At 41.4% G+C, this 18,057-nt stretch overlaps 1 protein-coding gene across 1 annotated transcript in view; it reads right to left on the reverse strand.

The window, feature by feature from the left end:
• LOC127574632 (nucleolar protein 4-like) overlaps positions 1-18,057 on the reverse strand; it is a 252,208-nt gene that overhangs the window by 38,503 nt on the left and 195,648 nt on the right. The window contains 1 exon segment of the mRNA XM_052023795.1: positions 1,084-1,263. Within this exon segment, the coding sequence (XP_051879755.1) occupies positions 1,084-1,263 (180 nt within the window).

Raw genomic sequence — 18,057 nt, forward strand, 5'->3', positions numbered from 1 at the left:
GGAATCTACTTGTGTTTCACATGACAGTTTATAATTTGATCAATCCTGTTACATTGCCTTAACCATCGGTATACTCTCCATTTCCCATTCTTTTCTTGTCTACTGATGAAGGAGCAAACAGACAGAAACATGCCACCTTTACTGATCTGAATAAAATTTCAACACATTTCTGTGTTTTACTACTTTTACAGATATATGCAGAGATCACTGCACAATAATATAATTGAATCATTTCTGATACTGCACAAGTTAAATATAAGGGTACTTTTATGAACTTGCATTGTGTATACTTATCATAACTTTGTATTAAAGATGTGATTACAAGTAAAAAAAACACAAAACAAAATGTTGTAATTAGAGTCCTGGATTATATACACTGTATCACTGAATGCTAAAGCAAAGAAATTACATTCCATGTGTATAAAGTGTTCGTTTATCCATAATTAGGAATGTTCTTTGATTTTATATGCATGCCTTCATTAAAAGGATATTAATACCATGGAAGGTACATAATGAAAATTCACTAAGATTATACCAGGAAGAAGATAATATAGTTACAAAGAAAGGCTTAAACTGCTTTCAATGGAACAGAGGAAATTAACTGTAAAAGCCTCTGCAAGGTTCCTAATGTTAAAAGTTTTTGTGAGGGTAAATGGGCAAAGTTTATTTCCACTAGTTAATCATTGGGTGTATATACTGAATATTAATGGTAGTACAACAGGGAATGTTAAGGAATTGTTTTCACAGGGAAGATCATTAGTATATGGGATGTTGTACCACAAGAAAATATTGATGCAGTATACATCTGAAAAAAAGTGTTTGAAGAGGAAGTATAAAAAAGTATGGGGTAGGATTTGGAAGTGGGATTTAAATAATTTCAGTATTCATTCATATGCAGTGAATAAAGTGACCTCCTTCTGTCCCGTAATTCCTATGACTCCACTGAAAATGAGAAAAATATTACTTAGATATAACAAATGACCTATCCCTTAGGAAAAAAGTTGACATATTTACTTTCACTGTTGTACAAAGGTACACAATATCCTGACATACTGTATACTGGAAAACCCTGTTGTTACTTACATTAAAAGCTTTTAGGCGTTCAGATTCTGCTCCATCTGATTCAATAATCTTCTCAACATCATCATGGTCATCTTGATCATCATCATCTTCAATAATTCTACTCACAGTCAAATCTTCAGGACCACCTCCCACGCTTTCATTTCTAAGTGACTCGTAACTGGAATAGCTGTGTGCAGGTGACTGAATCAGGGATAAAAAGAGACATGGAACAGAATTAGCCTACCTTACTAAATGATTGAATTTTAAAAAAAAAATTAAAAATAATTTGATACCTAAAGAAAAATGAACATCCTCTTATATTTACATAACAGAATCAAGCTGGAACACAACTTTAAACACACTAAGTCAATCTGTTTAACTTCAAAAATGTCATAACAGAGAAATAACCTTTTATATATTAAATGTTTCACTTTACATTGAACAGGGATATCCTATCCAGTGATCCAAAATCTGGCAATCTGAACCACAAAATTCAGCCTAAAATGTACTTGCCTTTCAATAATACATCCAATTTGAATTTTATAGGATGGGAATTTTAAGCAGGATCTCTCCATTGTTTGATTAACAGAAATATTCAAAATTAGGATACCAATATTTGTTACCTTCAGCAACTTTAGATGTCTGTGAAGTCATGAATCATCCTGCTCTTAATTATGAGCTAGTGATGAAAGAACTATCAAAAGACTTTTACTCATCACTAAACTGTTCATTAATGCTCGGTTTGGATTTTGCCAAGACCATTCAGCCTCAGACCTCATTGTAACTTTCAGCCAAATTTAGAAAACGGAGCAGAATTCCATAAGGTTGGTGAGAGTGGCTGCCCTTGACATCAGCATGATACCAAGAAGGCCTAGCGAAACAGAAGCCGATGTGGATCAGCTAAAACTCTCCAGCAACTGGAATCATGACAAAGGAAGATGGTGAACACTAGAACATCACCACTGGATTTCCCCATGGTAGCTTTCAAGGCCTAACATCTTGAGCTGCTTCATCAATGGCCTTCCCTCCATTATAAAATTACAAGATGAGTGTAAAGTCCATTGTTGCATTTGCATTTCCTCAGATGCTGAAGATGCAGGCATCTTCGAGACTTGGCTGAGAATTGGCAAATTTCACTTGTACCACACAGCCATTTCTATCAAGACTGTGCAACCATTTCTCTTTGAAATTCAATAATAAAAGCATCACACAAAACTCCACCTAAAATATCCTACAATTCACCATTGACTAGAAACAATGCAAGTACCATGGCCACTATAGCAGGTCACAGCCTGGAATTCTGTGATGAGTGGTTCACCTCCAGACTCCCTCAAAGCCTGTCCACCATCTACCAGGTACTTGTAAGGAGTATGATGGTATACTCTCCACTTACCTGAAAGGGTGCAGCTGGAACAACTCTCAAAATGCTAAATTGCTCATAACAAAATAATCTACCACAGTAATCATTCACTTCCTCCATTAAGGACATATTGTAACAGCAGCATACTATTTACAAGATGCACTTGCAGTGTCTTTTTAAGGCTTCTTCAACAGCATCACCCAAACCTGTGACCTTTATCACTTAAAAGAATTAACGAAGGATGTGCATGGTAACGTACTGCTTTCCCATATTATTGAATAATCCAAAAAGACTATTATCTCTATTAAAGAATGTAGTTTTAAAGAAATATATCAAATTAAGGTGTGAACAGGGTTCCACAAGAGGGGATGCACGTGGAGGAAAAGCAACTATTCAACCTTTCTGAGCTGCTGTTGAAATCTTGCTACCTGATATCACCAGTGAACAAAGGATGTAGTTGTTGCAATTGCTGGAAGGACCTCCATCACTCCAAGAATACTCCTTTCTATGTACCATTATGGTAGTAACTTCAGTGACCCAGATTGGTTTCACAGGTGGTTCTATGTGTGAGCTACTGGCATGTCTCAGTTTAAGTGCCAATAAGTTTCAGGATTCCCACTCAGACACAGAAGTCCTGAACTTACCAACTGAGTCAGCCTGAGATTTCCTGGCTCCACTCCTCAGCTGGACATTCCATGCAGTCAACGGTGGAACAGGAGTTTGCAGAGAATCCCTGGCATTTACATTGGGGAATTTGCTCTCAGGTCCTGTGCCAGGATAGACCTGGTGCTGGATCCACAGGCCCATTATTTTAAATGACGATTGCAGGGCTATAGAGTAGACAGGGAAGATTAGGGTAAATTACATTATTTTTAATTATTTATGGTTTTATGTGGTTATGTATTTTACATTTAATATTTTAAAATTATTTCTTTCATGATTTTAATTGGCTTAGGAGGTCAGAGCTACACAGAAATATTGAAAACTTTGACAGCTAATCTGGGGGTAAGATTTTGTCAGGTGTTGGGGACTTAAAGAGGAATGCCAAGGGGAAAGCTGGTTCTGGTCTGCCCAAATGCTTCAGTTATGTCACTGGAGATGCTGCTACTACTCAGAGCCTCATTGCTTGACTCTAGGGGGTAGCCAGAGCCAGCATAACTTACCTTCAGGATCTGGGGAAGTTTGCAGAAATGGGAAGCATGAGCAGTGAGTTCAGGGAATAGGCACCACCAAGGGAAATCTAGGCTAGTCAATTCTGACAGATTGCAGCTATATAATCTGCAACCTGTTACACCAAACCAAATTAGCACAATGCATTCTTCTGACAACAACAGGCATAATGTGATAAAAAAAAGTTTAAAGAAACTACTGTGCTTAGTGATGAAAAGCTGCTTAAGACCTGTAGGACAATGTGGAATAGTTAGTGTTGATGAAAAAACATAAGTTTACAATATGATTTCCAGCTATGAGGAGCAAGGATTTTAGAGGTCTACTCTAAAATAAAATGAAGAACAATCCAAACCCAACCTGACTACAACTAATCCACATCCAATCTGAGCCCAAGGTCATAATTATTATGATGCCCAACCTGACCCGAAACTGACAACAGACAGTTGACCTGGCTCAAGCAGGTGAATGGGGTGGAGGATGATGCTGAAGTGATGTAATGAAGTGTTGAATCTAGTCCAAGTCAAAATTCTTCACAGAAAGTTGTTCAGTTTACTGTGTAGAAAATGCAAAAAGCACCAAAATCTTATTTAAAAAATGGACCAGATCCCAGGTCTGAATATTGTTTGGATAAGATTCTCTTCAACTGGAAATTTTTTCTGGTAAAATTGCTACATGGCTGAAACTTCCAGTAACCGGGGCATTGCTTATTTGTTTTGCAATTGACAGTGGAAGAGCAAGATTAAAATTGCAAATAGCAGGCAAATAAAATTCTTTATACCTAGTCTCCATTTGTTAACTTTCCTCAGATTCCTGCTGGGATTATGGCTAACTGGAAAATTGCAGGGACCATGCAACTCTCCAATCCTGCCCAATCTATCACAAAATAAATGTGGACTGGCAAAGCAATACTTGGTTTGAAAAATAAATAAAGTTTGATTCCAAACATTTAATACAAGGGCAATTATATTATAGCTTCTACCCTTAAGTGAGAATGGCACAAAGATAAAATGTCAACAAGTTAAATTAGAAACACATTTCATATTTATATCTCTGGATCAGAGTGTTACTTCAAATGCAAATTATGTCACTTTTTTTTGTTTCATCAAATACCATGTTTATCTGCATTAAACAGACCTTTTTTGTTGACAGTAATTTTGTTCTCTATTAACAAAATAATTCCAGTTTTGTTACTATAAATTTAGCTTTGAATAAATGATCAGCACAACTCAGAGTATCTGATTTTGTTCAGCTGTCCTAAGTAATTTGGTTCAGTTATTTCACTTTATTTTGCTAATACACATTACACTGATTGCCCCAACATTATCATTTTTGTTGAACTTCTTTTGTTATAATAAATACAATGCTATACATAAAACATATGAGAACATGCTAGATAAAGAAAAGTAAAAGTTAAAGATTTTCTGGATCGCCACTTGAGAGCAGAATTTCAAAAATGTAACATATTATAAACTTAATCACAGAGGTGCACACTTTCTCTATGATTTCCTGGTGCAGAGATTAATGGATGAAAAAGTACACTGACTATGGAGCACAAAGTCCTGATATGCATTCCCACTGTCAGAAACCATACCAGGAACATTGGGCTAGAACTTGCTGGGAAAGATGGGCAGATTTGCATTTCTTCACCTAAGTGCCACTAAATTCATGATCTTGCTGGCATTTTTTAATAGCAATACTAAACAATCAGCTGATGAAGAGGAATGGCTGCAAAGGACCCAGGTAAGTGTGAGCTGAGTTACAATTTGTTTTAAAATAATTAACTTTACTTGAATGTTTTTAAACTGCTTTCAGTATTTCAGACTTATTTTACATTTTTAATATCATTTTTAAATGACTTTGAATAATTTTGATGTGACTTGGTAAGCTCTGGCTACCCCCTGTCAAAATATTCTTCAGCTGCTTTGGAGGAAGGGCTTCTTCTAGCCCTACCCCTATCTTACGACATTATGCCACCAAAGGCCACACTGCATAGGATCTCACCTTTAAGATCTGGGCCAGTGTTAAGCAGTAGGTTGACAATGGTGGATTCAAAATAGTGTATACTTGCCACAGAGATCAGAAGGAAGCACAGGCAATTCATTCCTGGTAAACTGCAAAATCGAACTAAATATTGCCTCCCTGTACTTTTGAAATTTTGATGCCAAAATGATCACTCTAATCAAACTACCCTTTTAACATTCACCTTATAACTACCCACCTGCTCCTTCAAATTTTTTTGGATAATAGGTCCTTATTATTAATGTAAATCAAACATGAAGCAGTTTGACTTAAAGCTGAAAGGTCATTCAAATACTCTAATGGTGATTTATTTGTTTTAATTTCAAGCCATAGAATCTTTTAATTATTAGCTATTTTCCTAATAGTAACATCGAAAGGGTTTTAGAGCAGGGAAGACCTTTGTCTACATAACTATCTGGGCTTTTGAAGCATCTGATGTGCTAATGCATAGACAAGACAAGAGATTCTATAGATGCTAGAATCTGGAGCAACACACATAAAATACTGGAGGAACTCAGCAGGTCAGGCAGCATCTATGGAGGGAAATAAACAGTTGACATTTTGGGTCGAGACCCTTCAACAGGACTGGAAAGGAAGAGGGCAGAATAAAAAGGTAGGAGGAGGGGGAGGAGCACAAGCTTGCAGGTGAAAGGTGAGTCCAGGTGAGAGGGGGGAGGTAGGTGGGCAGGGGAGGGAGGATGAAAGGGAGTGATGGGAAAAAGCTGAGAGGTGATAGGTGGAAGAGGCAAAGGGCTGAAGAAGAAGGAATCCAGTAGGAGAGGACAGTAGACAATGGAATAAAAGGAAGGAGGTGGGGAATAGATGGGCAGGTCATGAGGGTGGGGGAGGGGAAAGAGAAGGGCTGAGGGGGCCAAGGGAATGAGGGAAAACAAAGGATAAATAAAGGTGGGGGGGAAGAGGGGAAGGGTTACCGGAAGTTAGAGAATCAATGTTGAGGCCGTCAGGTTGGAGACTACCAAGGTGGAATATTAGGCATTGTTGTACCAACCTGCATCTGGCCTCATTGTGGCAGTAGAGGGGGCCGTGAATAGACATGTCAGCATGAGAGTGGGATGTGGAATTGAAGTGGCTATCCACTGGGAGATCCTGGCTGTTACAGCAGATGGAGCGAAGATGCTTGACCTATCACCTCTCAGCTTCTTGCATCATTCCCTTTCATCCCCCCACTCCATGCACCTACCTTCCCCCTCTCACCTGGACTCACCTATCACCTGCCAGCTTGTGCTCCTCCCCCTCCCCTACCTTTTTATTCTGGCTTCTGCCCACTTCCTTTCCAATCCTGATGAAGGGTCTTGACCCGAAACATTGACTGTTTATTTCCCTCCATAGATGCTGCCTGACCTGCTGAGTTCCTCCAGCATTTTGTGTGTGTTGCTCATGCATAGAAGTGCCTGAACGTGCAGTGGTGTCCGATATTATGCAATACACATGTAGAAGCCACTTCAGTAGCTTTGAGTGACACATAAGACTACAGATGGTCAGAGCTCTCCATTCAAACCTAGCCTTCAGATTCCTTGTGAGGCCTGCTTCTGCGTATTCAAAGGTCTGCTGCCTGAGTAAGTCCCAGCCAATGGAGGCTGACACTGAGAATCTACCCCAAGCAGATCCCATTGAAGAAAAATATTTAACTCCTGCGATGGCTCAACCCCAGGGATACCAAACCCTGTACTGTTATCCTGTACTGTCACCCAACAATCTTTTCTCCACACTTCTCCACCATTCTCAAATCCCCCTCAGTCAAATGCCTGCCAAGCCCTGATACCCTAACCCCCCCATCAACCTGCAACCTCCTCTTCTGATCCCTAACCCTCTCTGACTACTAACCAACCCTCTCCCTACTAATTCCTCATCTTCACTACATTCCACTCCAGGGCCTTTCTTCTCTATTCCTCATGGTCCAATCTCTCAACAAGCAGGCACAGAACTTGATTTTGAAGCACAAAATGAATGCCTAATCAAATAATATGATTTTTGACTCATGTTTATGATACTGTAAAGTTAATTTAATGAGTTGTCATTCAGCAGAAGTCCAATGCTCCCTATACAGTTCCACAGGATTCCAGGATACTTTCTAGAATGAAGTTAATCAAAATATTTAATAAGGGACCTATAATTGTTTTATGAGATTGGTCTGCCCAGCGCCTATTTTCCACAAATCCTCAGTTAGCAATTTTGATTTCTTAGATGTTTTTACTAATGCTTCACTGTTTTTTCTTACTTTCAACACACGTAATTTTACTGCAACTATGGATAGTCTGGTATGAATACCATTGTGAGTGAAGGAAAAGGGGAAGCAACAAACAAAACAGGAGGGTGCAGGAGAACCTGAGAGAAAGGAATATCCACAGGGAGTACACCTTCAAGACCTTCTCTAAACAGCAACATCTGAGGTACTTTTACTTCTCAAAGAAAGCCATTACCGAATAACAGCATCTATTGCAGCTTCAATTTCAAGCTTTGAACTGGGAATGGAATACGCTTCTTGTAACCATCAAGTGCACTGTGGCCCTTAATATTTATGTTACATAGGGTCACAGTATGGAAACAGGGTCTTTGGCCCACCAATCCTGTGCTGACCATCAAGCACCCATTTATGCTAATCCTACACTAATCCTATTTTGTTCTCTCAAGATCCCTATCAACTCCCCCAGAGTCTACCATTCACATACACATTAAAGCCATTTACAATGGCCAATTAGCCTACCAACCCACGTCTTTGGGATGTGGGAGAAAACCAGAGGACCCCAATGAAACCCACATGGTCACGGAGAATGTGCAAACTCCACAGAGACAGCACTGGAGGTCATAGTTGAACCCAGGTCACTGGATCTGTGAGACAGTAGCTCTATTAGCTGTGCCACTGAGCACCCCCCCCCCCCCAACACACAAAAAGATTCTTTTATAGTGAGTGATATGAGCCAATCAGTGACATTTCCTAGTTTGTATTCCACCATTGTATCATGAATTATGGAGGTGACCAAGGTTTTATAGTTAAGAAAATCTACATCCCTCTCCCCATGAGAGAGTGAAACAGGATACAAAAATACTTGGCTTTATCGATGTTAAAGGCATCCCCTGTGTTCAAAGCATCATAAGCTATACCTACACTGTATTACATGTTCTCTATCAGCATTCCATTAACTTTCCCAATAGAGTCACAGGATCATAGTCATACAGCATGGAAACAGACCCTTCAGCCCAGCTAGTTCATGCTGACCAAGATTCCCATCTAAGCTAGTCCCTTTTGCCTGGGTTTTACCCATATTCTTCTAAACCTTTCCTATTCATGTATTTGTCCAACTGCCTTTTAAATGTTGTTAATGTACCTGCCTCAACCACTTCCTCTGGCAGCTTATTCCATATACGGACCACCCACTGTGTGAAAATGTTGCCCCTCAGGTTCCAATTAAATTTCTCTCCTCTCACCCTGAACCTATGTCCTCTAGTTCTGGATTCACCAACACAGGGAAAAAGACCTTGCGCATTCAGCCTATCTACAACCCTCATGGTTTTAAACACCTCTATAATATCACCCCTCATTCTCCTAAGCTCCAAAGTCTCAGCCTGTTCAACCTCTCTCCATAGAAAAAGACCACCCAGTGTTTGCAAATATGGGCATTTGAATGTATGTCTCCATTCAGTTTCCAGACAGCAGACATGATGCATACATCTTGTGTCAGTCCTCTGTATTATCTTTGTTTCAAATAAGTCTCCAGGTTACAGACATGTGGCTAGCCAACAAGGGCAATCCACTTCACAGTTAGTTCATTGCTACTGCCGATAAACTGGCCTCTACTGCAACGCTGATTTACAATAAGATTGATGCTGCAACAGTAGTGTCATGTACATTGCCAGTGCCTTATCATCACTGCCCTAACTATGACTATTAAAATCCATTCCTTCAGTAGACCCTTATTGATCTTGTCCTCATCAAGATAACAAAGGTCAGCACTAACACTATATCAGGAAAAAAATATCCATCAACTTAATTCCAGCAATGCGAAATAGTTAACTGAACTAATTCAGAAACAACTATGTCCAAGCTCTATGTGGTAGTCTTCTGTGCTCATCTACTTATCCTACTAATCCTATGATGTGCACCTCCCATGGCTAGAACTTCAAAATTGGAATGCTGCTGATCTACCATTGTGAATACTACAGATGGCCATGGCGGGTACCTTCCAGCAGATAAAGGCTTTGAAGGTCCAGCTACAGATTGCTTGTGGGCCAGAGGAATTTAATAATGGATCTGGCAGAATATGGGATGGGAGAACAAGCACGCCGAGGAGTTGGAGCCAATACCCTGAAACCAGATCAGGGCATCGGTCATCCTCTGATTCAGCCAGTGCCAAGAGTGGTCCATGTTGTAAGCCATTGTGCAGAATCTCACCAAAAGGCTGCTTTTGCATCTGGCATTTTCCTGATTTTTTTCTGTAGCTTTCCTCTTTTCTGAGCCAGGATGCAATCTCAGCCTCTGGAATCTGGCAGGTCTGCCATCCTAACCTCTGCTGGAGAGTGAAGTATTATAGGGAGTTGTTGTGAAACAGGTTTGAGGTCTCGAAGGGCAAGGACTCTGAATGCAGTCTTACAGATAAATGATTTATTTACAAAGACAAACACGGGGAAAAGGCAACGGGAACAACACACACACACACACACACACACACACAGTTGATAGCAAGCTTGGGAGAATCACAACGGGTAAAATACACACACACACACACACACACACACACACACAACGAACTGGTACATAAAATCAAGGAAAAACAATACGACACCCGCCACCCCTTGACTCAGTGCAGGCACGGCTCTATGCTACCAGGGATACTAACTAATTTCTCCAGCGCCGTTCCACGGTTCCATGGCCTGGAATGAAGCAGATACTCCTAACCGTATTAAACAGTGCACAGCTTACCAACAAGGCAACCCTCAGAGACAAAAGTGGCACTCTTTGTAGTGCTGGAGGGCTGGGAGGGGGGTCCAGCCCAGGTAGTTCAAAAAGGCCAATGGCCCGAAGCCATGTACAAAGGTGCTTAAAGGGGCCAATGGTCAGATGTGCACTGATGGGTGGGGTGGAGCCAAACCTTGATTGACAGTGGTGTCTTCTGACCAGGTAGGGGTAGTGCTGTCATCCAACCAGGTAGGGGCACTGTTGTCACGTGACAGCCATGACCCTCCACAATACAGGAGTGAACTTGGAGGTGGTCAGCATTTCAATGAAGAGTAGGTAAAGTAATTACATTTCTTAGAGTATTGTAGTCATACACTGCAATTAAGCTCTGTAACGTCTTTACACTGGCAGTGGAAATGTTATCTGGAAGGCCTTCTGTTCCAAGAGAGGGAAGGAGAATAAGATTCCCCTCTCCTTGTCTATGATCTGAACATGGTCTCCCATATTGTATCAGAAAACCTACTACCCTTGTCTGGACCTTTTCCAACCAACTTCTTCAATCTGGGAAGTTTGTTCACTGGAGATGCCTGATTTTCCCAACTTCCCTTGCCCTTCCCCAAATAAGCATTGATTGTAGGTCCACAAAAATATTAATTTTTGTGTAACCTTATCCAATCTGTCCCAACACTCATTTTTCCTTCATCCCCTTCTCTAAACATTTCCTCCTCCCTGAGACATCTCTCCTTCCCTTACCCTATCCACTTCTCCTCTCTTGACTTTTCTCTCCATCCTTGTTTGCCATTCTCATCCAACTGAAACATTGCACCCTGGCCAAATATCATGTATCATTCACTACTGCTCTCTTATCTCTACTTTTTTCTGCCCCCATCCCCTTCCCTAGAAATCCATCTCCCCGATCTCTTCTGTTGCTCCCACTCACTTCCTGATCACGCGAATCCAGTTTAACCAATTCGGCTACTCAACTGTCTCACACCTTTGTCAACATATTGCTTACAATTGACAGAAGTCATGGAGCATAAGAACCCCACAAAAGTAGCTCACCTTAAGCAGCATTTCACAGAAAGCCTATCAACTCACAATCAACAGGAGCTACAGAGTGTCTACTGCATCTGAACTGTGCTGAAATTCACCATAGTTGGCATCTATGAGAACATGCTTAGCTTTTCTACCAAGAAGACCAAGATTGGTTGGATGAAAACTATCAGAAGATCCAGAAGCTACTTAGCCACAACTGCAAGGATTGGAAAAGCTTTAGACACCCAACTTCCAAGATCCTGTCAAAAGACCATGACATAAAGATCAGAGGATGGGTGGAAATTGTGCAGGAGGTCCAACAACTACTAAAGGGGATGACATACACAGGTTCTTCAGAACTGCCAAGGCCCCAAACACCTTTGGCCCCAACCAGCTGAGAACCAAGACTGTTGGTGAACTTAGCAAAGATAAAGAAGCAGTTAGCACCTTCTGGTAGACCAAAACTACTCCAACCTCAGAAATAGAGCTGTGCGCAGACAATACCCGCAAATGTACAAGTTCAGAAGTGAAAATCATCACTGAGGCACATGAGAGAATGGGCCTCAGCATCCACAAGACAAAGGTCCTCTACCAATCTGTCCCTGTTCTACAACACCATCACAGGTTCACAATGTGACCCTGAAAGGATGGACCACTTCTCATACTTTCAAAGCCACTTTTCAATGAAGATATACATCAATGATGAAATTCACCATTGCCTTCAGTGTGCCAGCATGGCTTTTGGTGGACTTACGAAAAAAGGTGCTTTAAGATCATGACCTCAAACCTGGCACATAATGTGTGGCCTACCAGGCACTCTGGTCCCTGCTTTCCTATGTGCTTCTGAGACATGGACTACTTAAAATTAGTATTAGAAAGCACTTAAAAGATGCCACCAATGCTCTCGCAGGCCAACACCTCCAGCCTCGAGATCCTAATTACACTCATTTGGCTCCACTAGACTAGCCACAAAGATTACATGGCTGACATCAAATACCCGAAGCACTTTATTCCAAACTTTGTTTGTCTGGTAATCTATTCCTGTGGTAGAGGAAACGATTAAAGGATGTCCTTAAATCCTCCTTGAAAGAAATGCAACATCCCCACTGACTTTTGGAAATCCAAGGCCCATGACATTTCAAAGTAGAGAGGGGACTTGGGATGATAATGAGAACCTCAATTCCATGAATTGGGACCACACCACCTCTTATAATACCCACCCCAGTATTCCCATCAGGCACCTCCTACCCATCTGTGGAAACATCTGCTTTCCCACACTGGTCTCATCAGACACCTCAAAGCCCACTAAAGTGGAAACAAGTTATCCGCAATCTTGAGCAACTGCCTAAGAAGGAAGGAGAAGATGCACTCAAGAACTAACTCCTGGTGAGTTATGGAGAAATTTAAATAAATGTCTATTTAAAAAATGGCTAATGTGAAGTTGCTAGCAATGAATCCATGGATGTAGGATCAAAGTACGTGTTGATAATTTGTTTTGTAACCAAATTTTAGAACTTCTTGTTATCAATTCTTTTCAGCAAGTACAACTTTTCAGTGCTGTTGGTGTTAGGATTTGAAGTGCTGCTGTTGAGGGCAAAGTGTGGACGACTTTGGTGAATACCAAGCTTTGGTGAGAAGGACAAGCAACTACAAGATAAGGCAAGGCAGGATTTTTCATTGTCCTTGAGTTGTTAAAAGTGGCAGTGATGGCAGTCAGTGGAGTGGCATGCTCCTCCTGTGAGATGTAGGAGATGAGGGAGAAGTCTCATGTCCCTGGTGACCATAAATGCAGGAAGTATGTCCAACTGCAGCTCCTCTCAGACTGCCTGGATTGGTTGAAGTGATAGTTGGACTCACTGAGGAGCATGCAGGAGGCAGAGAGTTACAGATAGGAGTTTCAGGGAGGTAGTCACATCAAAGGTTCAGTCAGATAGATGAGTGACTGCCAGGAGGGGCAGGCAGTCAGTGCAGGATTCTCCTGTGCCTGCTCCCTTCTCAAACAAGTATACTGCTTTGGATACTGTTGGGGGAGATGGGGGTGGAAATGACCTCCCAGTGCAAAATTACAGCAGGAGCCAGATCAGTGGACCCACAACTGACTCTGATGCACAGCAGGGGAGGGTAGAGACAAGGAGAGTTGTAGTGACAGAAGCCTCGATAGTCAGGGGGATCAGACAGGAGATTCTGTGGCCACGAACTAGGTTCCAGGATGGTACACCACCTTGTCTCCCAGGTGCTATCTGCAGGACCTCAAGGGTTGTAATCTCTGGATTGCTCCCAGTGCCACATGCTAGTGAGGGTAGGTATAGGAGGATAGGACAGATTAATGTGTGGCTGAGGAGCTGGCGCCAGATGGAAAGATTCAGATTCTTGGACCGTTGGAATCTCTTCTGGGGGCAGACAAGAGTGATAGGTTGCACCTAAATTGGAAGAGGAACCAATATCCTGGCAGGGATATTTGCTAGTGCTACTTGGGAGGGTTTAAACTAGTCTAGCAGTGAGGTAGGACCTTAAGCAGTAGTATAGTGGATGAGAAAGTTTTGGCAAATATAGAAATTAAAACAAGCAAGTTCAGTTGGCAGGACAAGGAGCGAGGAAGGTGTGATAGGCAAAACTGCATTTATTTTAATGCAAGAAGACTGACAGGTAAGGCAGGTGAACTCAGGGCATGGATAGGTACATGGTACTGGGATATTTTAGCTATTACAGAAGTACGATTGAGGGATAGGCAGGACTGGCAGCTCTATGTTCCGGGGTACAAATGCTATAGGCATGCTATAGAGGTAGGGACTCAGAGAGGAGGGGGACTTCCCTTTTAGATTAGGGAGAACATCACAGCAGTACTTAGAGAGGATATTCCTAAGGAATCGTCCAGTGAGGCTATGTGAGTGGAATGCAGAAATAAGACAGCCCACTTTGATGGGAATGTACTATAGGGTCCCCCCAATAGACAGTGGGAATTTGGGGAGCAAATATGTAGGGAGGTCACAGATTGCTGTAAGAATAATAGGGTTGTAATAGTAGATGATTTTAACTTCCCTAATATTGACTGGGACTGCCATAAAGCTAAAGAATAAGATGGGGCAGAATTTGTTAAGCGTGTCAAGGAAAGTTTTCTCAAGCATTGTGTAAATGGCCCTACTAGAGAGGGGGCTACATGTGGCCTCTTCTGAGGAAATGAGGCTGGGCAAGTGACTGAAGGGTCAGAGTGGGAGCACTTTGGGACCAGTGACCATAATTCTATTTGCTTTAAAATAATTATGGAGAAAGATAGAATTGATCCGCAAGTTAAAGTCCTAATTTAGGGCAAGGCTAACTTTGATGGCATTAGGCAGGAACTTGCAAAGGTTGATTGGGAAAGGTTGTTAGCAGGTGAAGAGATGCCTGGCAAGTGGGCTTTTAAAAATGAGATACAGAGAGTTCAGGACAGTATGTTCCTGTTAGAATGAAGGACAAGGTTGGCAGGATTAGAGAACCCTGGTTGACAAGGGATATTGAAGGCTCTGGTCAGGAAAAGATATAGGCAGCTGGAATCAAGTGAATATCATGATGAGTATAAGGGATGTAGGAGTACACTTAAGAGCAAAATTAGAAGGGCAAAAAGAGGACGAGATAGCTTTGACAGATAAGGTGAAGGAGAATCCCAAGAGATTCTGTAAGTATGTGAAGAGCAAAAAGGTAACTAGGGAGACAATAGGGCTCCTGAAGGTTATCTATGTGTGGAGCCACATGAGATGGGCAAGGTCTTAAATGAATATTTCTCAGCAGTACTTATGTGGAGATGTCATGGAAGCTAGGGAATTCAGGGAAGAAAATAGTGATATCTTGAAATATTTCCAGGTTACAAAAGAAGTGCTGGCAGTCTTAAAGTGCATAAAGGTGGATAAATTCCTGGGGCATGACCAAGTGTATCTTAGGACATTGTGGGAAAGTAGGGAAGAAATTGATGCGGCCCTGGCTAAGTTATTTGTGTTATCGTTAGCCAGAGAAGAGGTACTGGAAGACTGGAGGATGGCAAATGATTAAAGGAGGGCTGCAAGGAGAACCCAGTTAATTACAGGCTAATGAGCCTAACATCAGTGGTGGGAAGATTACTGGAGGGGATTCTAAGAGACAGGATCTACCTGCATTTGGAAAGGCAAGGACTGATTAGGGATAGTCAGTATGGCTTCGTGGGTGGGAACTCATGTTTCATGAACTTAATTGAGTTTTTTTTAAAAAGATAACCAAGAGAATTCATGAAGGCAGGGCAATAGACATTGTCTACATGAATGTTAGCAAGACCCCAAATTAGGTTGGTTCAGAAGGTTAGAGATCACATGGGATCCTGGGTAAACTAACCAACTGGATACAAAATTGGCTTGGTGGTGACAGAGGGTGGGAGTGGAGGATTGAATTCAGATTGGAAGCCTGTGACCAGTCATGTGCCACAGGGATTGGTGCTGGGCCCACTGTTGTTCATCATCTATATTAACAAATTGGATGAGAGTGTAGTTGGCATAGTTAATAGGTTTGCGAAATGATGCCAAGATTAGTGGTACAGTGGACAGTAAAAAAGGTTGCCTAAGATTACAACAGGAGCTAGATCAGGCTAAGGGATCGCAAATGAAACTTAACTTGGACAAGTGTGAGTGTTGCATTTTGGCAAGTTAAACCAGGGTGGGACTTGCACAGTAGATGGTAGGACCTTGGAGAGTATTGTAGAAAAGCGAGCAAGGGGTACAGGTACATAGTTCCTTGACACAGGTAGACAGGGTGGTGAAGGTGGCATATGGCACACTTCCCTTTATTGGTCAGGACATTGAGTATAAGAGTTGGGCTGTCATGTTACAGCTTTACAAGACATTGGTGAGACCGAACTTGGAGCACTGTGTGCAGTTCTGGTCACCCAGCTCTAGAACAGATGTCATTTAGCTGGAAAACATGAAGAAAAGATTTACAAAAGTGTTACCAGGTCTGGAGGGCTTGAGTTACAAGGTGAGACTGGATAGGCAGGGGCTTTTTCCTCTGGAGCGTAGGAAGCTGAGGGGTGACCTTATAGAGGTATATAAAATCATGAAGGACATAGTTAAGGTGAATGGTCACAATCTTTTTACCACAAGATAGAAGAGTCTAAAATTAAAGGGCATAATTTTAATGTGAGGGGGTAAAGATTTAAAGGGGACCTGAGAAATAAGTTTTTTCCACACAGAGGGTGGTGAGTATATTGGAAAAAGCTGCTGGAGGAAGTGGTAGAGGTGGATACAATTATGAAGTTGAAAAGACACTTGGACAGGTACATGGATAGGAATGGTTTAAAGGAATATGGGCCAAATGCAGGCAAATGGGACTAGCTCAGGTAGGCAACTTGGTCAGCTTAGACAAGTTGAGCCAAAGGACCTGTTTCCATGGTGTATAACTCTATGAATCTAAAAAACTGCAGCCTCTTTACGAGTAAAACCTATATCCTACTTTTGTGTGCTCCATTTGCCTGGTGTCTATCTAAAAGGCAAGAGTAAAATGATTATAAATATTTAAAAGCATTTTTTCAATAAATTCTCAAGAATCTGGCATTGAAAATGGTGATAAATGTTCTCATGTCCTTGCGACCCTCATCCTACTAGTAGATAAAGATCATGAAATTGGGAACCATTTTGCCAAAGATGGCTTGACAAGTTGTAGCAATGCATCCTCTGAATACACAAATACATTGAAAGGAGTGGGGTTTTAAATTGATGAAGCGCTAAGTTAGTGGACTCTTTTTTGATAGTGTGAAGTTTCTCGAGTGTTGTAGCAACTGCACCTCTCTAGGCAAGTGAAGAGTATTCCATCATACTGCTTAGTTTCCCCTATAACTGGTAAAGAGTCTTCAGAGTCAGGAGTCAACCTTTCATTGCAGAATACCCAGTCTCTATCCTGCTCCAATGGTTATGATGTTTATGTCACTGGTCCAGGGACTTTATGATCAATGGTGGGCCATGCAGCTCCCACCATATGTTCAAGGTAATGGGCTGAATGTCAAGGATACATGTTTAGGCATTCTTTTGTTGGAAAAAGTTACTGATTGGCACGTGTAGAGCAAATGTCATTTGGCATATCGGTCAATGCCAAGGTGTTTTCCAAGTCATTATACATGCAAAAATAGACTGTTTCTTTATCTGAGGAATTGTGAATAGAGTTGAACACACTGCAAGTATCATCAAATGCCCTACTTATGGCTGCTTATTACAACACAGATCCCTCAATGCTTGATCCCATGCTTGCTAGCAATAATGAATCAACAGGTACTTGTAAAAATCTAAATCTGCAGATATCTACAATATGTAACAAAAATCTTATATGCTGAAAAAAGAGGGTGGCACTATATACACAGGAACTTCGAAACCAGTAAGAAACTAAATAAACAAGCAGGCTTTGTGGACTGTGAGTATCCTATTCAAACAATACTCTGGATGTTAGTCTAGCCACATTTGCCAACCAAGAGAATACAAACACAGCAAGTCTGTTACAAGTCTGA

The sequence above is a fragment of the Pristis pectinata genome, chromosome 9 (assembly GCF_009764475.1).
Source record: "Pristis pectinata isolate sPriPec2 chromosome 9, sPriPec2.1.pri, whole genome shotgun sequence".
In the NCBI taxonomy this organism is placed as follows: Eukaryota; Metazoa; Chordata; class Chondrichthyes; order Rhinopristiformes; family Pristidae; genus Pristis; species Pristis pectinata.